This window comes from Molossus molossus, unplaced genomic scaffold (genome assembly GCF_014108415.1).
Source record: "Molossus molossus isolate mMolMol1 unplaced genomic scaffold, mMolMol1.p scaffold_m16_p_12, whole genome shotgun sequence".
NCBI lineage: Eukaryota > Metazoa > Chordata > Mammalia > Chiroptera > Molossidae > Molossus > Molossus molossus.
In genome coordinates, this window is record NW_023425347.1 from 90,461,844 (window position 1) to 90,487,867 (window position 26,024).

The 26,024-nt window shown below is 41.7% G+C and overlaps 1 protein-coding gene and 1 non-coding gene across 7 annotated transcripts in view; both read left to right on the forward strand.

The window, feature by feature from the left end:
* USP48 (ubiquitin specific peptidase 48) overlaps positions 1–26,024 on the forward strand; it is an 84,931-nt gene that overhangs the window by 52,138 nt on the left and 6,769 nt on the right. For 3 of the 6 annotated variants that reach the window (XM_036255292.1, XM_036255294.1, XM_036255296.1), the window contains 10 exons: positions 1,132–1,262; positions 3,388–3,459; positions 11,057–11,181; positions 11,323–11,445; positions 11,754–11,815; positions 12,085–12,195; positions 13,794–13,924; positions 14,510–14,616; positions 17,288–17,392; positions 23,534–23,689. In XM_036255292.1, the coding sequence (XP_036111185.1) occupies positions 1,132–1,262; positions 3,388–3,459; positions 11,057–11,181; positions 11,323–11,445; positions 11,754–11,815; positions 12,085–12,195; positions 13,794–13,924; positions 14,510–14,616; positions 17,288–17,392; positions 23,534–23,689 (1,123 nt within the window). Of the gene's footprint in view, positions 1–1,131; positions 1,263–3,387; positions 3,460–11,056; positions 11,182–11,322; positions 11,446–11,753; positions 11,816–12,084; positions 12,196–13,793; positions 13,925–14,509; positions 14,617–17,287; positions 17,393–23,533; positions 23,690–26,024 lie in introns of those variants that run through there. The other 3 variants (XM_036255293.1, XM_036255295.1, XR_004958855.1) reach the window with 2 other exon arrangements.
* Positions 15,348–15,483, forward strand: LOC118627434. Its single transcript, XR_004959175.1, has one exon. It is a non-coding gene; the product is annotated as a small nucleolar RNA U109 (small nucleolar RNA).

The window sequence follows — 26,024 nt, forward strand, 5'->3', positions numbered from 1 at the left end:
TGTGGATGGCAGAGCCAGATGAAAATTTGCATTGTTGCCAGTGTGACAATGATAAAGAAAGCTGGGTCACACAGCCTTTGTGACTATATTCATTTATTAGAGCGATAGAAGGCAGAGATCTGGATCTGAAGCCTGATCATACCAAGGCAGGGTGTAAGCCTGTGTTCTGATGTGGAATTATAGAAAGCTTGTGTTGGAAAGTCATCCTTCCCAGCCTGGGGGTGTCTGCTTTAGAGAGGCTGCATTAAGTGTGTTAACAGATGGTGTCTAGTGGAGCATCCTTGTCAGAAACATCCAGCCCAATACATTCAATTAAAAAAAAAAAATCCAGGGTCCTTTAGGGTATGTCAAAGCACCACTTCATAGTGTACCTCTGGACTTGGAATCCAGTAGAATCACATGACATTTATTATGTCTGGGTTTGATTTAAGTTGTGTATTTCCCACACAAAGATTAATCTAGTTCATTTTTGGTCATTCCACAAATAGCCTACTGAGTCCCCTAAATGTGTGTTTATGTATAGATAGGGATGTACAGATGTGAGTGTCTCTTTGTGTACTTAACGGGCACAGCTGTATGTAACTGTGGATAGTAATCAAGGGGAAGAAAGCAGCCAGTTGATTGGGAAGGTTGGCATGAATATAAATGAGGATTAGGAGAAGCAGGGCAAGATTTAGAATGGAAACAAAATATGAAATACCTGCAGTTCAGTAGGGAAGAGTAAAAATGGCCAAAATGAAGAAGTAGGTGAAAGAAATTGTGTTCATAACAGCAGGTTTTGCATGTTTTGTTTTTTATCCTCACCAAAGGACATTTTTGCATTCATCTTCAGACAGAGAGGGAGGGAGAGAGAGTGAGATACATCAATGAGAGCAAGACACATTGAGTGGTTGCCACCCACACAACCCCAACCAGGGCTGGGGACAAACTGCAACTGAGGTACATGCCCCCAGTGAGAACCGAACCCGGGTCTCCGGACCTCGGGCTGACACTCTAACCGCTGAGCCAAACCCGCCAGGGCAGGTTTTGCATGTGTGAGATACATTTTAGTTGTGGCCTCTATGAGGAAAGAAGGGAGGAGGATGCTAGGAAACATGACTTGCATGATTTCACTTTCTCTCTGTTCCTCAGCAGTGATGGATTTTGGGTGGGAAAATCATCTTTGCGGAGCTGGCGCCAGCTGGCTCTTGAACAACTAGATGAGCAAGATGGTGATGCAGACCAAAGCAATGGAAAGATGAACGGCAACACCTTGAATAAAGGTACTGTGTAAAACCTGTGTGTAGATGGTTGGGAATTACACCACAAACTTGTAAACATTTTTTTTTAGCAAAATAGTTTTAATTCCCATCTGTGTAATTAAAAAATCCTTTTTTCTTTATTGATATTAGAGAGAGAGAGAGGAAGGGAGAGGGAGAGAGAGAGAGAGAAACATTAATGAGAGAGAACATCAGTTGGCCGCCTCCTGCGTGCCCCCCACTGGGGATCTGGCCCACAACTTGGGCATGTGCCCTGACTGGGAATCAAACCAGTGACCTCTTGGTGGCATGGGTTGATGCTCAACCACTGAGCCGTGCCGGCTGGGCGCATCTGTGTAATTTTAAAGACAAGTTTTTATTAAATCCAAAGCTCTAAAAGTTTTCTCATAACAAACAAAAAATGTTTTTGTTTTAATTCTCACCCCAAGTTTTTCCATTGATTTTTTTTTTTTTTTTTTTTTTTTTTTTTTTAGATAGAGTTGAAGGGAGAGAGGGAAGGAGAGGGAGAGAGAAACATCGATATGAGAGAGACATCAGTTAGTTGCCTCCTGCCTGACCCTGGGATCGAACCTGCAACCTTGGTACGTGCCCTTGACTGGGAATTGCACCCGAGACCCTTTGGTCCCCAGGCCGATGCTCTGTCTGCTAAGCTAAACTGGCCAGGCCACAAATAAAAATATTTTGAAGCTGTTGAAATTGAGCAAGAGTCAAAGGTTCAGCAACTCATGTAAGGAATTCTTTTTTTTTTTAATTGATTTTTTTTTTTTAAGAGAGTGTGGAAGGGAGAGAGAGCTAGAACATCGATGTGAGAGAGGAACGAACATCCATTGGCTGCCTCCTGCACAACCCTATTGGTGTTTGAGCCCTAAACCCCCGGCATGTGCCCTGGCGGGGAATCGAACCAAGACCTCTCAGTCCATGGGACAACACTCAGTCCACTGAGCCACACCAGCTGAGCTTTCTGAGCTTTTTGAAGCTGTGCTTTCAAGAAAAAATTAAGTTAGTGTAAGGAAACCAGTAAATTTTATAAGCAGTGTTTTGTAAGATATCAAGGGAAATTAAGGCATAGGAACTATTTTTAGATTTAAAATGGAAACTAGACATTTGATCAGTTTATTAATTCAGAGGTATAATTAGAAATCCATAAGCAATCATTTCCCTTAAGTTTCTTATCTCCAAATATTAGTACTTACATACATATATTTTTGTCATTTTAATATTCTTAACCATTTTACTGAAATACTTTGCATTTTCTGCTTTCGAGCATGTTATATATATCATTTAACTTTATTTGGTGTGGGTCTCTCCTATCACTACCTTTTTGAGAAAATAAAAATACCAAAGCCTGTATTAGTTTTAAGCTATGATTTTTAACACATTTGAATGTGAAGAGTTTAAATAAAATTTCTAGCAATGGCTGGATCAGAGACTTATACCCATAAACAGACATCTTGGTAAATGGTTTGATGCTCAACCACTGAGCCACACCAGTGTATTAAAATGTACTGTGTACTTAACCTGGAAAAGCCATGGATAAGATAACTTCTAATCTCCTGATACTTCAGACTTCTTTTATCTGATCATGTTCCCAGTTTACACAAGTACAGATTGACGATGATACAGTGTGGGCAAGTAAGAAAAGTAGATACTGGAAGAGAAATGTTAACAGGAAAAGCAAAGTTCTTATTATATGTGTTTGACATTAAAGGTTAAATTTTTATTTTATTAGCCTTTAAAGCTTTCTGTTCAACCTCTAAAATAATAGGTAGGCGAGAATGACATGACATGTGGATGATTAACTTGGTTTATGACACAGTGTTCTGAATACCTTGACTAGAATTAATGGCAGGATATGTAAATTATTTTTCATTTGGAAAAAAAGGCCCCCTTTTTTTTTGGCATAACCTAAATCTTTAAAAAGTAAAACTGCCATTCAGGTATTCTTCTTTCCTTTTAAGGAAAAGAAATGTAACATTTCTTGGCAGAACTGTGTAGGAATCACTTTGGTCTCATTTTTAGAATGTTTCAAAGTTTTCTTTGTTCAAAACTGTGCAGAGTATTATCTCTGCTACTTTGAACTTTAAAGACAACAGCCGGAGCAGTTACTATCTGGGTTTCTTTTGATTAGATGAATCAAAGGAAGAAAGAAAAGAAGAAGAGGAGGAATTAAATTTTAATGAAGACATTCTGTGTCCACATGGTAAGCCAGAGGCATAAATCTTCCGCTGTTAGTCAGACTTCAGCATATCTAAACATTTTGTTAACTATTTTGTGCTTTCTCTTAGGGATTGGGTTCTAATAGGACAGCCGTGGCCTTTAAACTGTACTTGTTTCTGTTTGTGCTCATACCCTTCCCTTCTGAACTGTTAGTTTCTGCTGCCTGACTTTATGCCAGTGCCTCTCACACCTTTACTTCTTCACTCCTTGCAAAAAAAAAAAAAAATTAAAAAAAGGCTTCCCCCCATATTTAGTGAAGAAGAGACTTTTTGTCACTTTTCACCTTGAAGGGCTCTCTGGGTTGAAGGGAAGAAATACATTTTCATGTTTTTCCCATGATTGTCCAGTTTGAACATTTTGAGAACAGTGTTTATATTATTATTTTTATTAGGAGTATTTTTTCTTTAGTTTATTAGATATTTATTGACTAGCTACTGTGTTCTATGCAGTCATTATAATAATCTCCAAATACTTATCAATCCTATTTATTTGTTTAAGTATTTCTTATTTGTTGGTCTCAGTGAGTGCTCACTTCTAATGGGTAATTTTCTGCAAGGGATTCATTATATATGAGACATGATGATCCATTCTGTTAGCACTGTGAAAGTCAAGCAGGTCTCTGCTTCTCAAAGCCACCTACTACTGTGTAAGTTCCCCACCCCCTTAAGAACTCTGTCCTGGGAAAAATTGGACCCAGAGAAGTTGAGATGTCAGTGGTTAATACTACTAACCCATGTCTGCATTTCTTTTTCTTTTATTATTTATTTATTAGAAAAAATTTTCCCCTTTATTGATTTTAGAGAGAGAGGAAGTAAGAGGGAGAGAGAGATAGAAACTTCAATGAGAGAGAACATCAATTGGCTGCCTCCTGCATGCCCTCCCCCCCCCCCCCCCCCAATCAAAGAATCAGGCCCACAGCCCGGGCATGTGTCCTGACCGGGAATTGAACCAGTGACCTCTGGGTGCATGGGTCGATGCTCATCGGTGTGACTCTTTCTTTTAAATATGTTTTTATTGATTTTTAGGGAGAGGGAAAGAGAGAAACATCAAGTGGCTGCCTCCTGCATGCCCCCTACCGGGGATTGGGCCTGAAACTCAGGCATGTGCCTTGACCCAGGAATTGCACCAGCAACCTTTCCATGCATGGGACAATGCCCAACCGAGCCACACAGCCAGGGCATGTGCTAATGTATTGCCAAATCTCAGAATGCTTGTTGGTCCTAATTAGTCCTGAATTTTAGTTCTTGTTTTTGTTTTTTTTGTTTTGTTTTGGGTTTTTTTGGTACATGCACCTAGCGGGAACCAAACTCAGGACTCTCTGGTCCGAAGGCCGATGCTCTAACCGCTGAGCCAAACCAGCCAGGACATCCGAATTTTAATTCTTACTTCATTGGTTCATTATGAACCAATACACGATGTCTCACACCCTCACACACACTAATGCTTTCATATCAAGTGTCCTTGATGACACTGGTGATAATAATTGTCACTTGAGTGGTCCTTGCATGCTGATCTTCCTGGATATTGTCTGATTGCACTTTAGCTTACTAGCTACGTGGCATTCTCATGTACTGACCAAACAACTAGGGAGGGAGGTCATCCTGGGATGTGCATTCAGTCCTCTGGATCCCAAGCCCATCTGTCCTTCCGTCACATCACCTGCCACCCGGTTTGTCCCCCCCACACTAGTGGTGCACAACAGGAGCACGAATGTGAGAGAGGACGTGGCCTCCTGAGTGGTAGACAGATTGAAGAAGTAAGTGGAAGGAGGGGGAGTGAATGGCCAAAAGTAGGTTAGTTTTTCTCATAATGCGTCCTGTCAACTCTTATTTACCTTCACAGCATAGATGTGGACACGGGACGAGTGCCTTCGTTTTGGGAGTTGAGGAATGCTTAGTCTGTCCCGCTGGTTGAAAGTGCCAGGACTCAGATTGTCAGTACAGATTGTTCCTTAGCTCACTGACTTTTTTGCTCTGTCTTCCCACCTCTGGTCTCATCTTGTCATTTCAGTGTCACAGTGTTGACTGAGCACATGGCAGAGCTGACTGTGATTTCAGGACTTTGCTGCACTCCGCAGCAGGGATTGCGCTCGAGCTGTTTTCTCGAGCTCTAGCGTGATCTGCAACTTGTTGGCCTTTTGTTGCTGTCCTTCCTTGTCTCGTGTTTCAAAGGGTAGTTCTCAGCTACTGTTTTCGTGGACATCACCTGTTGGCTGGCATACCGTGTTTTTGAGGTCAAGGTTTTCAGGTACAGGACATTGGACCTTAGAAACCCACTTTATGCACTAGGTTTATATTAAAATTTCTCTCTGGAATGTGTGGTGGTGGTAGTGGTGAAACTAAAGTACAAGCATTGGAAGAAAGATGATAGTGGGCATTTACTGAATGTTAACACACATATGCTGGTAGTTCCCGAGTATGTAGGTATTGACCATTTAGACGGCAGTGCCGCGGTCAGCATTACTGTCATCCAGGGTACTGATGAGTGAGGAAATTGAGGCATAGAGAGATGAATGAGAGTCATTTGCTCAAGGTTACCACATTTAATAGAGAGTTTTGCCTCGGTACGTGACTTCTGAAATTACGTTTCTTCAAACATTCGAAGGGCTTGCTCTGTCTTTCATCGTGCCATTTGTCCATCATTCCGAGGTCAGTTTTTGCATTCCATGTCTGGCAGCCTGTAAGGTCTTTGTCCTCAGTGTTCACTGACATCTCACACGGGCCTGCCTGGTGCAGGTCCCATCTCGTTTATTATGTGAGATGCTCTGGAGGCCGGGTGCCTCTGGGAGGGCTTCACTGTTAGGACACCCTGGCTGCTGTTCACTAGGGAATCCCCTTGTCAGTATCTGCTCTTGGGCTGCTCGGATGTCTCCATAGGCATCTTCCTGTCTCCTCTCTGGAAAATGCCGGCACAGCTGTCACTGTTCTGGGGTAGTGGAGAGAAGAGGGCTTGGGAGTCCCTGCATGCAGTGTATGGAAATGTTTACTTTTCTCACCTCGGCTCATTACCACATTCATCTCTGTGAGAGACACATCGACTGACTGGTTGCCACCCACACGACCCCAATCTGTGCCGGGACAAACTGCAACCAAGGTACATGCCCCTAGCGGGAACCGAACCCGGACCCTCCGATCCACAGGCTGACACTCTAACCGCTGAGCCAAACCGGCCAGGGCCCCATGTATTTTTTAAAATATGTTTTTATTGATTTTTCAGAGAGAGAGGACAGGAGAGAGAGATAGAATCATCGATGTGGGAGAGAAACATGGATCGACTGCCTCCTGTACACCCCCTGCTGGGGATCAAATCTGCAACCTGGGCTCAAACTCTCAGTCCATGGGATGATGCTCATTCCACTGAGCCACACTGGCCAGGCTGCCCATGTACTTCTAAAGCTTGTGTATATTTAACTTATTACAGATTTTATGTGAATTAATCACTGGATTATATTCCATTAGGAGATTTACTACTATCATAGAGTTCGGCATTTATCGCAGATATTACATGTCATCAGGCTTTCTCATCCATTTCATTTTATATTCATTTGGCTAGGTAACCTTTCTATATTTATCTTGTTTATTACACCTCATTTGCTTAATAGATGGGCAGTGTTTTGTTTTGTTACACATTCTTTGGTTATTCTGTGGCCCAAATTATTAAAGTTTGAACTAGATTTTGAAGGGGAGGGTATTTATCCAGAATCTAAGCTTATTGCTAACTAGATTTCTATTTTTACTAGAAGGATCTTTGGGGATTAGGTTATCCAGTTATGTTTGGTGAATTAAATCTCTCGAGTAGTTGGCTCTTGTGTAGAACTGTTGCTTACAGGATGGATTCAGCTGATTGGCTTTACCTTTTCAAATGTAAGAGACTGTTATTATTGCAGGAGACAAGTCTGATTCCTAAAAACTCATGTCACAGGTAAAAGTTAATTATCATGAGGTCATAAATAATATGCAGATATATTAAATCATGGTATTATTAAAATGCTATGAAACTAAATTAGAAACATGGCTAAGGAGTTAGGGTGGAGGACTTCATAGTTATTACCAAGTAGACTGCAGTAAAATGACTTATTAAAAGACTTTTTTGATTTCAGACATAAGTTTGGATTGTTCTTTTCTAATCACAAGTCAAACACAGGCACCATTAGAGTCAGTCAATAAGTAAACACCCCCACCTCAGAATAACGGGCGGTGCATCCATAGTGTCTGTGGGATTCTAGTAAAATGTGTATTTGTATTACTGTTTCCTTCTTCCACTCCCCCCCTTTTTTTCAAATTAAAAAAAAAATTTATTCCTTTTTTAAAATTGGTATTAGAGAAAGAGGAGGGGGGAGGAGAGAGAGGGAGGGAGGAAAATAAACACCAATCCTTTGCCTCCTGTCTGTGGCGGGGAATCGAACCTGCAGTCTTTTTTGGTGTATGGGACAATGCTCCAACCAACTGAGCCACCCCACCCGGGCAGATTTTTATTGATTGATTGATTTTAAGGAGAGAAAGAGAAACATCAGTTTCTTGTTCCACTTATTTTTATATTCATTGGTTGATTCTTAAGTATGTCCTGACTCAGGATTGAACGGGCAACCTTGGTATTGTATCAGGATGACACCTAACTAACTGAGCTACCTGGCCAGGACTCCCCTTGTGAAACCAGTTGAGTTATAACACTTACATATAGAGGAGTTTGTTTTGTTTTGTTTTGTTTTTGTTTTTGTTTTTTTTAAAGAAGAGGAAAAGGAAACCATTTAAAAGATTTTAGAATATATTTCTGTTGATTTTTTTAGAGAGAGTGGAAGGGAGAAGGAGAGAAAAACATCAGTTGGCTGCCTCCTGCACGCTCCCAACTGGGGAAGGAGCCTGTAACCCCAGGCGTGTGCACTGACTCAGAATTGAACCAGCGGCCTTTGGTGTGTGGGACAACACCCAACCAACTGAGCCATACCGGCCAGGGCTCACTTTAAATTTTTAATAGCCTTGGAGCTCTTTCTAAATAATCAGGTCATAGAAATCGACCTTAATTCTTAGGGCTGCATTATATTTCACTGTAAAGATGTACTATATTAGGATCTAATAATCCAATTAATCTTTCTTTAAAATTTCCTAATTGTGCCTGAAGGTAGGAATGTTGGAGTAATTTTTTATAGCCTCAGGAAATTTAAGTTAATAGCCTACTCAGAAAGAAAAAATTTACATTGTGACCTACTTTTCTCTGGTATTAAGTTTATTAAAGAAATTATATTCTCAGGGTTATTCAGAGCTCAGTGAGAGGTGAGGGTGGCAGTTAGGAACGTGTATTTCTAGGGATTCGAAGTCATGGGGTCTGAAGGAGAACAGACGTGGGTTCATAGCCCCGCTTCCTCGTTCATTCACCAGCTGCGGTGACCCTGGATCTATTAATTTCTCAGATTCTCAGGCTGTTTATTATGTAAAACACATGAAATGAAGAATAACGATAATGTATTTAGAAGGCCCCTACCTCTATTGCTCTTAATAAACATGGAGGTACCTGTCCAGCAGGGGTAGAAAAACATGTGGCTTTGGAAACTTAAGGGTGGTTTTCTGGGTAATGGCCCATATTTATCCGATAGGAACAGCTGAAACCACAAATGGAACCACAAATGGAGCGAGAGGTAAAGTGGGGAAAGGCTCTGGAAAGCGAGATGTAGGTGTGTCGACGGAGTAAACCGAGGGGCTGTGGGCTGCAGGTTGCCGCGTCTGGGCGTCCCCATGGCCTTCTGAGGAGAGGAAGGTGGTGGTGACTGTGCCGTGTCTCTCTCGGGGTTGGAGGGAGTTGGTTAATCCTCACCTGAGAATATATTTATTAAAAATTTTTTGTTGTTGTTAATCCTCACCCAAGGATACTTTTTCCATTGATCTTTTAGAGAGGGTGGAAAGAAGGGAGGGAGGGAGAGAGAGAGAAAGAGAGAGAAACAAACATCGATGTGAGAGAGACCCAGAGATTGGTTGCCTCTAGCACGGGCTGGGGATCAAACCAAACCTGCAGCCGAGGTGCGTGCCCTTGACCGGAATCGAAACCAAGACCCTTCAGTCCATGGGCCGACATTCTAACTGCTGAGCCAAGCCGGGCAGGGCATCCTGAGGATATTTTTCCATTGATTTTTAAATAGAGTGGAAGGGATTGGGGCAGGGGGAGAGACATCGATACATGGATGTGAGAGGGACACATCGATTTGTTGCCTCCCACACAACCCTGTCCAGGGCCAGGGATTGAACCTGCAACCTAGGTATGTGCCCTTGACCAGGAATCGACCCAAGACCCTTCAGTTAGACAGATGCTCTAACTGCTGAGCCAAATCAGTCAGGGCTCTTTGGGGATTTTTAAGGATCCACAGGGATTGGGGTGATAGCAATGGCAAACCAATTGGTTCTTGTCTGGAGATGGTTTACCAACTGTACAGTAGATTGCTTTATTACTTAACTTTGAATCGATATCTTAAGAGAGTGGACCTGAGAGCATTGGACACCACCTTGAAATACCATTTTAATTCAGGATGATTTCAGTAAAGTAACACAATCAAGTGGGAGAAAAGACAGTCTGCAGGGAATTGTGACAGGCATGTGGGCAGAGATGAAATGCTGTTAAACAGCCCCTGCCTGACGCAGAGATACCAGGATCCCGGGAGACCCCGTCACTGGCAGGAAGAGGGATGGAAAACGCATGGCTCTAGTCTCATTCATTTGTTTTTATCGCCTGGTTGTTCACCCACAGATCTAGATGAAGGACATAAAGGAATGGCTCCTTTAGAATCAGATGAAATTTTAAAAATTAGAGATTTTTGAAACTAAGGAAAGAGAGAGAATTGAACACTTTAGAAAAGAAGAGAATGTTTATTTTACGTTTAAGAAATAGGAAATAGCTTTCTTTTCCCGAAAGTGGCCAGAGGTGACCTCTGAAAATGGTTCGCTGTTCACTTGACCCAGAAAACCCCACAAAATCACGCAAGTCAAGAGGTTCAAATCCTCATGTTCACTTTAAGAACACTTGGGAAACTGCCCAGGCCATCAAAAGTATGCATATTTGAAAAGCCAAGTATCTGAAGGACCTCACTTTACAGAGGCAATGTGTGCCTTTCCGTCGTTACAATGGTGGAGGTGGTAGGTGTGCCCAGGCGAAACGGTGGGGCTGGACACGGTCAGTGGCCCAAAGAGAGTGCTGAGTTTTTGCTGCCCATGCTTCAAAATGCAGAGAGCAATGCTGAACTTAAGGGTTTAGATGTAGATTCTGGTTATTGAGCACATCCAGGTAAACAAAGCTCCCAAGATGCACCATAGAATTTACAGAGCTCATGGGCGGATTAACCCACACTGAGCTCTCCCTGCCATACTGAGATGCTCCTCACTGAGAAAGAGCAGGTTGTTCCTAAACCAGAAGAGGAGGTGGCACAGAAGAAAAAGATGTCCCAGAAGAAATTGAAGAACAAAAACTTATGGCCTGGGAGTAAATTCAGCATAAAATAGAGACTAATGAAAGTAAGAAAAGAAATAGGAAATATATTTTTGGAAACTATACATTGACTATAGCATTTTCCCCCCCAAATGTAATTTCTTTTAACTCAGGGGAGTTGTGCATATCTGAAAACGAAAGAAGGCTTGTTTCTAAAGAGGCCTGGAGCAAACTGCAGCAGTACTTTCCAAAGGCTCCTGAGTTTCCAAGTTACAAAGAATGCTGTTCACAGTGCAAGGTACTGAACGCTGAGCTGGGAACGCACGCCACCTCCCCGCACCGACTCCTCGAGAACTAACTTTGTTCTTCTGATGGGGGTGTGGGGAGGAGGCAGGTCATCTGCCACCAGGAGATGGCTGATTGCTTCATTCTCTTTCAGATTCTAGAAAGAGAAGGGGAAGAAAACGAAGCCTTACATAAGATGATTGCAAATGAGCAAAAGACTTCTCTCCCGAATTTGTTCCAGGACAAAAACAGACCTTGTCTTAGTAACTGGCCAGAGGTATAATGATCCCCACCAAGGATAGAATCCATCTTAGTTTTTAAAGGCTCTTCCCAAATCCCGCCCCCCACATTCCTGATGTACTGTTTCAAAACAACCCAGAGCTTCTCTGATTCTCATTTGTTTAGTTTTCATCTAGTCATGGGGCTTTACTCTAGCTCTTTCTTGGTAGAGGAATGTGTTGCTGTTTTATTTATAAAACTTAAAAAGGAAAATCATAGTACATGGAAAAACATTTTCCCCCGCAAGGACTTAGGTTAAGAACGCAGTGAATTAATGGATACTCTTATGTGACTTTTCTATTCTAGGATACGGATGTCCTCTACATTGTCTCACAGTTCTTTGTAGAAGAGTGGCGAAAATTTGTCAGGTAGAGTCCAAAATTTTTCTGTTTCCCTTTTTTGGGGATATATTTTAGTGTTTTTAAGAATTCATGGCTTCTGATCATGATACCCCTTTAGTTACTTTTGTTAGCATGTGACTGAAAGCTTTCTTTTAAGTTAAAGAAATAAACAAAAGAAACATTTAATTACGAATATCCTTTGAAATATACCTCCCATTTTAAAATAATTATCGTAACACTTGTCTTTACTCCTGTAGTAGTGTAGTGTATTGATCCCCCTTGTCTCCTCTGAGTAGGAAACCTACGCGATGCAGCCCTGTGTCATCGGTCGGAAACAGTGCCCTTCTGTGTCCCCACGGGGGACTCATGTTTACATTTGCTTCCATGACCAAAGAAGATTCTAAACTGTGAGTTTCTTCTCTTCATGTGATGTTTTTGTTTCTAATGATTAGGAAGTTTCTCATCTGACATAAAGTCGTTTTAAGAATCTAGTCTTTTGCTCCATTATGTTTTTTTTTTCCCCTCTTTTATATGCACTCAACTAGAGGGAGCATTTTTTTTAAAAAAAAGGACGGCTACTCCATAAAAGGCAAGAGGCTGACCACGAGTACCTTGCTCTTAATGTTTCCTCCTCCTTTGTGGAGCCCTGCTTTCTCCTCTCAAGCTGCTGGCAACAGTGTCTCTAGGTGGTCTTCTCCCAGGATCACATAATCACCAGTGTCTCTGTTATAGTTTTTTATCTGTAACCCCTAGGCTTCCTAAAATAGAGGAGGAGGAAGGCAGCATATCACTGAGCTGGAATTCTAGGGTCTTAAAACCAAAATTTTGTTCCACTCCTCAAGTGGTTCCAAAAGGGCTCATCGATGAAATTCACCCGTGATGTTACCAGTTTGTTGTTTGAAGTAGTTTTTAAGTAACCACGTAAGAGAAGGTAGAATGCTTCTGACTTTGCCTGCAAACCATGAAAAGAACATTGAAACATCATAATTCAGTATTCCTCTGGGACAAAGCCATAGAGTTAGCAGTTTAGTATTCATATATCAATACTTGAACATCAGTTAAGGAGTCCTAGGGGATATATGTATATATTTTCTTCTAGGTTCTCCCCTTTCTCTCTCTTGTCTTTTGTTTATTGTGTTGTTTTTTGTTTGTTTGTTTTGTTCTAAATGCCAGGCATCCAGGAAAATATCTATAATAATAAAACAAATAAATGTGGGCCACCAACCAGTTTAAAAGTTAAACAATTGAAATGTAATTGAAGGGCTCTCAGTACATAGCCTTTCTTTCATTCCTCCTTTTTTCTCTTCATTTCTGACTGTATCTCAGTAACCACTGTCCTGAATTTGAGGATTATCAGTCTCAGTATTTCTTATAGAACACACACACACAGAGTAATGTTTTGCATGTTTAAATTTTTTTTTGGCTCTGGCCCGTGTGGTTCAGTTGGTTGGAGTGTCGTCCCATGCACCGGAAGATTACCGGTTCGATTCTCGCTCAGGGCACATGCCTAAGTTGCAGGTTCGATCCCTGGTTGGGGTGTGTATTGAAGGCAACAGATTAATGTTCCTCTCTCTGTCTTTCTGTCTGTCTGTCTCTCTCCTATCCCCTTCTCCTTCCCTTCCCTTCTTTCTCTCTAAAATCAGTAAGAAAAACATATCCTTGGATGGGGATTAAATAAATAAATAATTAAAATTATTTTGTGTAAATGGTATTATGCTATATTTATTCTTCTGCATCTAACTTCTTTTTTCTCAGTTTAGGTTTTAGAGATTAAACCAAGTTGATTCATGTGACTCCAGTCCACTTTGTTTCTCAGCTTTTGTAGCATACATTTGTGTGAAAAAAAAACCCGACTGTTCCTCGTTGATGATGATGTATCTTTCCCCTCTGATTCCTTTGTATCAATGCTGATTTTGGTGATTTGGGTTTAGGAGACTAATGGATGATGTGAGTTCTCTTAATTTCCATGTGTCTTAAGGCATGTTGTGTGGTTTTTTTTGCACAGTATAGCTCTCATATGGCCCAGTGAGTGGCAAATGATACAAAAGCTCTTTGTTGTGGATCATGTAATAAAAATCACAAAGACTGAAGTGGAAGACGTCAGTCCTTCGGAACCACAGTATATTTCTGATCCTAGTAAGTTTTCATACTGCTCTTGGTTTGTGTGGCGTAAAGTTGACATTGTAAGGGGAAGGAAGAGCATGTCGATATTGTGTCTTCTACTTAAAATTAAAGATCAGCCCTGGCCAGTTTGACTCAGCGGTTAGAGCGTTGGCCCGCGGACCAGAGAGTCCCATGTTCGGCGTCTGCTAAGGGCACGTACCTCAGTTGCAGTTTGTCCCCGGCTCCGGTTGGGGTCATGTGGGTAGCAACTAGTCAATGTGTCTCTCTCACATTGACGTTTCTCTCTCTTCCCCACTCTCTCCCTCCTGTTCTCTCTGAAGATAAGTGAAAAAATGTCCTCAGGTGAGGATTAAAAAAAATAATAAAGATCATGTAGCAGTCCACGCGAATACTTCCCGGCTGGGAGCTGTAATATAATTATATCATTGTTTGTATGTTTATTTGTTGATAGTAAATGGGTTTTCTTAATACTATTTGCATATAACAGAATACACAATTGATAGAAAATATGAGTAATTGTTTAACTTTTACATGTTTTTAAGATCTTTGGTGTTTCGACAGAAACTCCTCAGCCATTTCTATTTTTCTTTTCTGTAGAACTCTGTCCAGAATGCAGAGAGGGCTTGTTGTGTCAACAGCAGAGGGATCTGCGAGAATACACTCAAGCCACCATCTATGTCCATAAAGTCGTGGATAACAAAAAGGTACTGGTCCCTCTTGTGGCCGTAACTGGTAACGGTCAAACTTGCTTTTTTTGACTTGCTGTTGGAGTTTCACTGAGGACTGCCTAGGATCACATTTTTGTTTCCTTGGAGCTTTTTGGTATATGAATTAAAACTAGACAAGAATTGGAAATGAATAGTTCTATGATTGCATGTGGATTTAGTCAGTGATTCATTCAAGAAACAAATACTCACTGAATGTCACCTGTGTGCCTGGAATGGTTTAACTGCTAGGGATACAGTCTGAAGAAGACAGGCAAGGTACCCCTCAAGAACATTTGTACCTCATGAGGAAGATCACGGATAAGCCCATACGTTTATAAACCCGTAATCCGTAAATTCATTTGATTTCACAGGGGGAGGAGTGTTTTGAAGTTAATTTAGCAGGGTAAGGTGAGAGACTGACAAAGGTAGAGGTAAAAGTATTAGGAAGTAGGCAGGAAAGGCGACTTGGATCCAGCCTCGGAAGAGTATTCCAGCCAAAGGGAAGAGGGGACAAGGGATGAGCCTAATGTGCTCAAGCCGTGGAGTGAACATCATTGTATCCCTAGGCGCACTGCACGGTCCAAGGGAACTTCCTACAATGAGAGAAGGGTTCTGTGCACTGGGTACTGTGGCACTGCTGGATACATATGACTGTGGAGCACTTGAATCATGGCTAGGGTCACTGTGACTGGGAGGCTGAGTTTTTAGTTCATTTACGTTTAAATGGCTTGCATGTGGAAATATGTCTGCTCCTTATTCCTTCGGGAGCAGGAATACATCCATAACATGCTACAGTATAAAGGAGTTCTCAGGGCTGCCAACCTTACAGTAGAGGTTGAGTAGTAGTATATTTCTCGTACATAAAAAAGAAATAAAAAATTTAAAAATTTAAATAGCCACATGGGGCCACTGGATGTCGTAGTAGAGAGCACCATTCTGGAGTAAAGTTTCTCCTAAGGAGGGATAGTGATGGGATGAGGGACCAAATGCTGTCTGACTTTGTATATCATACCAAGGACTTGGGATCTATTTTTTTTATCCTCATCCGAGGACATTTTTCTATTTTTTGTTCAGATAGAGTGGGAGGGAGAGAGAGGAAGAGAGAGAGAAACATCAACATGAAGGGACACATCAAGTGGCTACCTCCCGCACAACCCAACCAGGGCCGGGGACAAATTGCAACCGAGGTACGTGCCCTTAGCGGGAACCGAACCTGGGTCTCTCTGGACCGCAGGCTGATGCTCTAACTGCTGAGCCAAACCATCCAGGGCAGGACTTGGGATCTTATTCTAAGATGTAAGCCACCGGAGAGTTTCAGGCAAGGTTATGGTGTGATCTGATTTATGCTTTACAAAGGTCATCCTGGCCGTTGTGTTTGGAGTTGGTGAGGGCATAACAGGATGGGGAAAGCCAATGTAGAGCCTCTTGCATTATCTACAAGGGTAGGTAGAGTGAACTGATTTGGGTATATTTGGAGTAGAGGTGTTAAAACTTGCTATGGATTAGATTGGGAGCATTTTTTAAATTTAGTGTTGGGCCCGGCTGGTGTGGCTCAGTGGTTGAGCATTGACCCATACACCAAGAGGTTGCCAGTTCGATACCCCGTCAGGGCCCATGCCCAGGTTGTGGGTCCTATCCCCAGTGGGGGGCATGCAGGAGGCGGCCAGTCAGTGTTCTCTTTCATCGATGTTTCCATCTCTTTCTCCCTCTTCATTCCTCTCTCTCTCTCAAACCAATAAAGAAAAGTATATTTAAAATTTAGTATTGGGGGTGACTCTTAGGTAGATCCTGACTTAGATTTTTGGACATCTCATTAATTTGATTCCAAGTTTTTGGAATTAAAGATAAAATAAAATACTTTTTATTTGATAGCTACCAAACACATTGTTATAGAAGGGCAACTTGCAAAGTATGCCGTAAGGGTCCGGGGTTCTGCCTTACAAGTCAGACTGTCTTCACTTCCTAAGAATTAAAATTACACCATTTGAAAATGAATAGCCATGTTATTATATGTGGAGTTAGCCAATTATTAATGAGAAAATGAATTGAATGAGCATAAATGTCTTCGTTTTTTCCCCTTGAAATTTTCTTGCCTTTCGTACCTATTAGTACATGTATATGTTGGTATCTAGTATTAAATAGTATCCAGTTGAGCCAAGGTTTTGTTATTTGAGTTTAATAACAGTGTTTCATAGAGCAAAAGAGCCCTTTATTTTCACCCTTCATGTTCTCAATTTAAAAAAAAATTTTTTTTGACTGGGGTGACATTGGGTCATCATTTCAGTCTTAAGGAGCATTGTGACTCCTGCTGTCTGAACCATTTGAGGCCTTAAAAAGGCCCGGCAATCTCTGTTCTCAGGAAAATGTAGAGCATCTTTGAACTTCTGCAAAATAACATCATTGTAAAAGCCCAGTAACGATAACTGTTCTGTAGAGACTGTTTACATTTATGGCGATTGCATTAAATACAAGAAGAAATCATAGGATACAAACGAACACATTAAAAGAGTAAAGAAGACAGCGAGCCCCGGAGTCTTGATCCTCTGGTCTGTTATTCCACCGTTGATGAAGGTGCCCCTCCTCTTGAGAAGGGGGGCAGTCAGAGCCCCTCCATAGCTTGTCTTCCTAGTGTCTGACCTACTTCTCTCTGCTTTCCTGGCCCCTGTAGGTGATGAAGGATTCAGCTCCAGAGCTGAATGTGAGTAGTTCCGAAACGGAGGAGGATAAGGAAGAAGCTAAACCAGATGGAGAAAAAGATCCAGATTTTAATCAAGTACGTGTTGAAGCTGCTCTTCATTGCCATGCCGTCTGCTGTTCTGGGAGAGCAGCCACCGCGTGCCCCAGATGTCTCTCCGTACCGCGTGGAATTCTGCTTCTAGCTCCCTCCCTTGTCTTCCCTTTCCTTAGTTCTGGCGGCACATTGACAGTGTCCTGACTTCTCATGAGAAGCGGTGGACATTGTTCCAGAGTTAGTATAATGTAACAATTAGACTTTTTTAGCTGGAAAAGAAGACTGAAAAAAGACCCATGTCTTGGTTTATTGCTTAATCATGGAATCTTGATGTATGAAAAAGTGATTTAACTCAGATTCCCTTATTATAAATAGATGTAATAATGTAGTTTATAGATGAGATTTTTGGGTCTCTAAGTAGACAAATGATCAGATCAAGACTACGCCCTCCCCTTATTTGTTTGTTTGTTTGTGTTTTTTTTTGTTAATCCTCACCCGAGGATTATTTTTCCACTGATTTTTTTTTTTTTTTAGGGGGAGTGAAAGGAGGGAGGGAGTGGGAGAGAGAGATTATTTGGTTTCTTGGCTATATTCTGCATGCTCATTATATTGGAGAAAATGTCTTAAGAACAGGAAATAATGTGGGAATATGGTTGGTGTATGATCTAGATAAGTTTCAGCTCCTCCAAAAGTCACACCACTGTGTTCCAGGATATTCTATGGATACCTTAAATTCATGGAATTTCTACTCTACGTAGAGTTTAGTTTTAACAGATATTTATATTCTTTCTTTCTGCCAACATGCAGTATAGTCAAATGATGGTTAGCATTCTCTCCGCCGGAATACGTGTCATAATGGTCGTCTGCTGTATCTGCTACAGAGCAGAGCTCTCTGGGCTTGTGGGCCTGTCAGTACACACTGCCCCTGCTACTTCTTTTTTTTCTTTATTAATTTTAGAGAGAGAGGAACAGAGAAGGACAGAGATAGAAACATCGATGAGAGAGAACATCGACTGGCCACCTCCTGCATGCCCCCCACTGGAGATTGGGCCCACAACCTGGGCCTTTGTCCTGACCGGGAATTGAACTGGCAACCTCTTGGTGCATGGGTCAGTGCTCAACCACTGAGCCACACCAGCTGGACTCATTTTTAACATTGATTGAGAAAGTCTTAAAAGCCCTCTTTTTTTGTGTTTTTGTTTTTTTTTTTTAGAAATTTATTTATTCATTACACAGAGCCTGGGGTATCTTTTTTTTTCTTTTTTTATCCTCACCCAAGGACATTTTCCCATTTTTTTGTTCAGGTAGAGTGGGAGGGAGAGAGAGGAACAGAGAGAGAGAGAGAAACATCGACGTGAAAGGAACACATCGAGTGGCTGCCACCCGCACGACCGACCAGGGCCAGGGACAAACTGCAACCGAGGTACATGCCCTTAGCGGGAACCGAACCCGGGTCTCCCGGACCGCAGGTCGACGCTCTAACCGCTGAGCCAAACCGGCCAGGGCTTAAAAGCCCTCTTTGACTTAAGTCTTGGTCTCCCTGAGCTAAGCATTACTTGTAGTTTCCCAGTTGGCAGAGAGATACATCAGCATTTGCTTTCTGTGGCTGTCGGATCTCATAAATGTTAACTTGAGAACACCTATGAAAGAACAAAATCGTGCAGTTTTGTGCACCACCTTGTCGATGGCGATCAGCCTCTCGTTCAAGCTGTTCTGCCAGATCCGAATTGCAGTCTGCACTGGGGGCCCTTTGCTTCAGTGCCAGTTCAGATCTGTACATTTTATAGGGAGGCGGGTTTTCCACTTTGAAACGATGTTTTCCTATGGTAAATGATGCCCTTACTAAAATCTATGTACATATATGCCTTCTGTTCCTTGGGATGGTTGTTAGATTGCAGTGTCAAATAATAGGTCTCTTGGTAGGAGTTTGCAAACCTGTCTTTCTGTTGTGTCGCTTGTCAGCCTTTCATGTCCCATCTCCTTTTACAGTCCATCTTTCATGTCACAGATCCCCAAACAAGTCTGTTTGCTCTTCTAGTTGATTTGTGAGAAGTGTGTGTGTGTGTGTGTGTGTGTGTGTGTACGTACGTGTGTACGTGTGAACATACCCATCCTGATTTAGGACTTCATTCTCTCTGATTTGCTTGGCTGGCAGCACCATACCGGTTTATTTATTTATTTATTTAAAGTAAAGTACTTTATTTTATTTTTTTTATCTTCACCCAAGGACTTTTTTTTTTTTTTCCCAGATAGAGTGGGAGGGAGAGAGGGGGAAAAAAGAGAGAAACATCAGTGTGAGAGAGACACATCAAGTGGTCACCACCCACACAACCCCAACTGGGGCTGGGGACAAACTGCAACCGAGGTACGTGGCCCTTAGCAGGAACCGAACCTGGGTCTCTCTGGTCTGTGGGCCAACGCTCTAACTGCTGAGCCAAACTGGCCAAGGTGGTACCATACTATTTTAATTGTTATCTCTTAGGAATATGGTTTAATGATCAGTTGGGAATCTTTTTTTTTTCCTCTTTCACTTTTTAAAATTTTTTATTACCTGTTGACATCAACTTATTTTCTATCCTTATGGTAAACTTTTAAATTAGTTTGTAAAGCTTGATATGTTAGTTCTTACTGTCCTTAGTTTCTGTTATTTCAAGCTTTGTTTTTTCAGCCTAGGAAGTCTTTAGAAAACTCTTTACATTTTCAAGTGATTTAGATTTTTGGAAGCTGACGTTTTTGAATATGTAGTTTTATTCATTATGGTCATAACCACAGCAATTTACAGAAGTGAACGTGGAATTTTCAGTCGTGGATGACAACTGATTTCACATTGACAAATATGATAGAGAATGTTGGGAAACATTGCTTTTCATGCTATAATTACATTTTATACTTTGTAATTTTCTTCTGTCTTCCTTCTCCTTGTTTGGATGTTGTAATACTCTAGAATGTTTTAAATAGTTCTTGCCCCACAGGAAAATCTCCAGTGCAACCTTCCTTCTTTAGAAAGGAGTCAAGTCCCAGAATGTCAGCCTCCCTAAACCTTTTCTTTGTAACAGTTGACCCTTGAGCAACACTGGCATTAGGGCTGCCAACCCCCTGAACTGTTGTAATTTCACGTGTGACTTTTTTATTCTCACCCAAGGACACTTTTTGCATTTATCTTCAGATACAGTGGGAGAGAGGGAGGGAAAGAGAGAGAGAGAGAGAGATAGAAACATTGATGTGAGAGAGACACATCAAGTGGCTGACACCCACACAACCCCAACCAGGGCCAGGGACAAACTGCAACTGAGGTACGTGCCCTTAGCGGGAACTGAACCCAGGCCTCTCTGGTCCGTGGGCTGATACTCTAACCACTGAGCAAACCTGGCTAGGGCACGTGTGACTTTTGACTACCCAAAATCTCTCCTAATAGCCGAAGGTTGACAGGAAGCCTTACCAATAACAAAAGCAATCAGTTAACATGTATCTGGTATGTTATTCGTATTATACACTGTATTCTTACAGTAAAGTAAGCTAGAGAAAAGAAAATGTTATTAAGAAAACCTTAAGGAAGAGAAAAATACTGTGTTTTTTTGGGGGGGGGGGAATCCACGTTTAAGTGGACCCACACAGTTCAAACCCATGTTGTTCAAGGGTCAGTTGTATGCTACACTATCTCAGTACATAGATAGCTTTTATTATTGCTGTTTTAAATCCCTATAATAGAAAATGATGCATTTCTACTTGTCCGTAATGGAGATGAACAAATCTCCTTTCCTCTTTTCTCTAAGCTAGATCAACCTAGTTCTTTGACTTTGACCTTATCTGCAATTTAGGTTAATAATGCACCCAGTATTGGATATCACTTAGGTAACTGAAAGCCCTCTAAAACCAGTGGGCTGGTTTTTGTCAGATAAGTTGGATTTAAATTCTGTGGATTAAAAAAAAAAAAATTATGGGAAAAGCTTTTAGACCCATTTAAAATCAGTCATTTAAAAAATATACCTTGCTGAATGTTCAGGGCTTTGTTATTCGGTTGTGTTTTATATTTCTAAAGTAAAATTTTATGTTGCTGTAGATGTTTTTCCTTATATCCCTAATTGTGGGATTTAGGTCCAGTTTTACCTTTTCTTTCAACAGTCGAGATTGAGAGAAATGTTTCATCAACTTTGATTATTTTTAAACTGCCATGTTTACTTAGCTTTTCCTTATGACTGTTAGAATCGTTGACCCTAACCTTGTGCAGTGCCTAGCCCGTGCTCTTCTGTGTTTGCGTCCTCATCCTGTTCTGTTTTGTAAACCTCTGGGGCTCTGATGGTAATGACTGTGTGGCATCTGTGTCCACAGTGACCCCTAAACCGCTCTGCTGCGCACAGCTGACGCTCAGTCATGACTGCGAATCGAGAACCAGGGCCTTGCGGTTGCCTCGTTCAGATTGCATCCAACCAGGGAAAGGGGTTCTTTAACATTGTCTTGTTTCTTTCATTCCCTGGCCTGGTTAGCAGAAGAATCTGGACTCTGTTAACCTCTTGATGAGGCATTCATAGGAGTTTTGTAGAAAGACATTTGGTCCTTACCTCTTATTTTTTTAAGACTAGTATAATGTGTATTATGTACTCATGTATATTCCTGTATTTTTTTGCTGAACTGTCTGTAAGTAAATTATATTTCTCATGACATTTAAGTAAATCACATTCCTCATCTAAATACTTAAACCAGGATGGAAGTGAGGACGGTGTCCTGTTACTCATACTCAAATTTCTCCAGCTATCCCCATTATGTCCTCAACATTTTCCCCCTTAAACCAGCATGCAAGCAAGGTATGCATTGTTTTGTATCATGTTAGACTGCGAACATCTAGAATAGTTATGCTGCCTTCCCACCCCACCCGCTTTTTTCCCCTTTGACATTGACCAGTTCGGTTTCTTGTAGATTGTCCCACACTCTGGACCCAGCTGATGGCCTCCTTATGTTACTGATTTTAAGTTACTTCTCTATCCTCTATATTTTCTGTAATTTGGAGGTTGGGTCTAAATAATTAGATTCAGGTTTAATAGTTTTTGCAAGAATATTTCGTAGGCAAAGTTACATATTGTGATCGTATCAGCAGTCACAGTGTCTCTTCTGTTTTTAGATAAACTAAGTTTGATTAAGGTACCATCTTTCATTTTCAAGTCCTCAGTAGTTTATACTTAACTTCCATGTCATTCTCAAAAATAGAAGAAAATGTCTAATACAAACAAATTAGGATGATGAATTAAATAATCTGAGCCCTGGCCAGGTGGTTCAGTTGGTTAGAGCGTCGTCCTATACACTAAAAGGTTGCAGGTTGAATCCCCGGTCAGTGCACGTACAAGAGGTAACCGGTTGACACCCCCGCCCCTCAATCAATAAACAAATCCTCAGGTGAGGATAAAAAATTATTATCTTAAAATTTTTCAGCATATCACATGTGTTCTGATTTAAGGTCAGACTTATAGCATTTTGCTTTTATTTATTTTAAAATATGTTTTTATTGACTTTTAGAGAGAGAGGAAGGGAAGGGGAGAGAGAGATAGAAACATCGATCGGCTGCCTCCTAAATGCTCGAGCCTGCAACCCAGGCATGGGCCCTGACCAGGAATCGAACCAGCAACCTTTTTGTGCATGGGTCAACACTCAAACACTGAGCCATACCAACCAGGCTCATTTTGCTTTTAAATGTTCTTTTTATAATATTTTTTATAAAAATCTAGGAGCTTACATGCAGTTGGAGGTATAGCTCGTTCATTCTTTTTTTCAATTTATGTGAGCCTGCTAAAAATGAGTTCCTACTCATTTTCGACATTGAATTTCAAATGGTTAAGGGACCAATAAGTAGGTTGCTTTTGCTTTCCTGGTGAACTTTTTTATTTATCCTCACCCGAGGGCATTTTTCCATTTTTTGTTCAGATAGAGTAGGAGGGGGGGAGAGAGAGAGAGAAACATCGACGTGAAAGGGACACATTGAGTGGCTGCCACCCGCATCACCAACCAGGGCTGGGGACAAACTGCAACCGAGGTACGCGCCCTTAGTGGGAACCGAACCCGGGTCTCTCTGGACCGCAGGCTGACGCTCTAACCGCTGAGCCAAACCGGCCAGGGCTTTCCTGGTGAACTTTGTGAGCACAAGGCACACTGTGAATTATTTCATTCTTTCTTTGTTTCGAATCTTTATTATAGAGCAACGGAGGAACAAAGAGACAAAAGATATCCCATCAGAATTATATTGCCTATCAAAAGCAAGTTATTCGGCGGAGTATGCGACATAGAAAAGTTCGTGGTGAGAAGGCACTTCTTGTTTCTGCTAATCAAACATTAAAAGAATTGAAAATTCAGGTGAGGATAACATCACATTCTGAGTGTGCTGTGGACTAAGAGGACCTTCATAAATGTCTGCTTTCCACCTGTGTTTATGTAATTGTTTTTCTTTCCAGGTTGACCTCTGTCTACACATATATTAAGCCATTAAGAGATGATTTTGTTGATTTCAGAATTATGCCTGTAGGGTCCCCAAATTAAAATAACTCTTTCTTTAAAAAGACTTAAAGTTTTCAGAATAGCCAAGAATCTTTCTATGAAGATGCAAGTGTTTTGGGGATTCTGAAATTGAGCAGGTTCTGAGTAGCTTTCCAGTGAGAATCACTGAGCGCCAATGTGTTAACATGTCAGGGTTGTTCTGGGATAATTGTTCTCTCACTTTATTGTGCTGTGTGCTATTCGTTGACCACTTAGTACGTATTTGAGCTAATTACCAGGATCTGTAAAATTTAAGGTGAGATAAAAGGCAGCTACTTACTTGTGTATTCACTTGGATAAGTCAGAAATGCTTTTTATCACAATACTTTTGGTGTCAGGTAAGTCTGTTTGGTAGAACTTTAAAGTCACCTTCAGACTCTTCTCGTAGACTGGTGTTTTTCAAATAGTTTTCTAAACGTTCATTTTGGATCATTTCCTCTCCATCCCCCCAAAAGCGTGCATTGCTTTGCAGTGCGTTCAGTGAGTGCAGCGTGGGCATTATAAACATGCTTCGTGGTAATGTGATTTCTTGGTACCAGTGCTGAAGTATCATAAACGAGCATGCGAATGGTATATCTCAAAATCCAGGCAAAGGGGGCTGATCAATTCAAGATGTCCATGAAAAAAAGCTAGCCCCTAATCTGTTTCAGTCATTGACACATATCCAAAAAGTTGACCAAATTTCCCTCTTTGCTCCTTTCATGTGGCATAGTTTAATGGTTATGCATTTTTCCTTGTTGCTGATATTTATCATTGTAATTGAGGCAAAAGTACAGGCTTCCTTTGAGGGTGTTATGTGTTCCAGATTGTCCTGGGAACCGTATTTCCCTCGGTTGAACCCATGGCTCTGAAAGTAACTGTGTTGGCACAATCTTTCCTCTGTTGTACCTTTTACATCTGAGAAAGCTTGTTTCTGTCACCAGCCTGCCTGTCAGTGGTAAACCTCGAACATTCAGAACCTTCACTTTACAAAAAGAGCCCCTGTGGACAACGGCATTTGAAAAGCCTGTGCTGCTTCTATTATGGACTGCCGTTTTTGAAGAATAAGTCAAAAAGCCAGCAGCAGTAGCCTCTATTTAGGAGCGTGTCACCTGCACAAATAGTTGTCAGAAGGCAGCAGCTGTTCCAGTGAACCCCCGAAGTGGGCTCTGCTCGGATGGTTCCTTCGCAGGGTCCTTCCTCTCATCCCCACCCCTGCTGCAGGGACCGCTGTGATCTGAGCAGTGGCAAAGAAAGGGCAGTGACATGTAATTTCTTCTCACTGCTCCGTGGTAGCTTTGAAAGCCCCAACCAGATGCGACCTTTTTGCCCCGCAGCCTGGACAGCGTTGGAGGTTGTGGTGGGCATGCATGTGGTCCCCACTAGTGCCAGCAGGTGGTTTTTTGAAAAGCACGCAATACGTTTTTTATGTTTGATGGAGCCTTCCTAGGGGATCCTACAATTCCAAGTTAATAGGATGACAAGCTTTATGAAACTGTCCGTTTTCTTCGAGACATACCCATTTACAGTTGTTTGAAACCTGAAGAACCTGGGTTTGCCAAATTATTAATTCATCCACGTCTGATGCCATAAAGCAAATGAAGTATAATTTATTCATCTCCTTTCTCAAAGGATGCTGAGTGTTTAATTGTGTTATGTCGTTTTCCCAAAGATAGGTTTTGAGTGGGTGGCATTGCCTGCCTGAGAAAGGAGGGCGTTTCGGCGCAGGTTAATGGCTGGCGTGGAAGCCAGTGCTCCGGCCTTTCCTTATTACAGACACACACGCACACACACGCACACACAGCAAGCAGCCTGAGCCACTCGCCATCAGGAAAACGTTGGTCCTGATTTGCTTCATAGATCAGGAAAGCTGCACGTGCTTGTTGAACAGACCTGTGTAACATGAGTGAGATTCAAGCATTCTCCCAGCACTTAGGGTCTATGAGTTATTGTACCAAAGGCCTCTGCGTCTTTGATTGGCCTCTTCCCTCTTCTGAAATACTGTTTTCTCCGCATTAGTAAACACTTGTTCATTTTCCTAGCACCTCTTCTGGGAAACCTGTCTTGGCCTCCAGCTGTAGAGCTGACTGTTCCTTCCTCGGTGTTCCCCTAGATGCTACGTGTACCTCCCGCTACTATCGTGCATTGTTTTGCCTTCACTCCTGTGAACACCTTC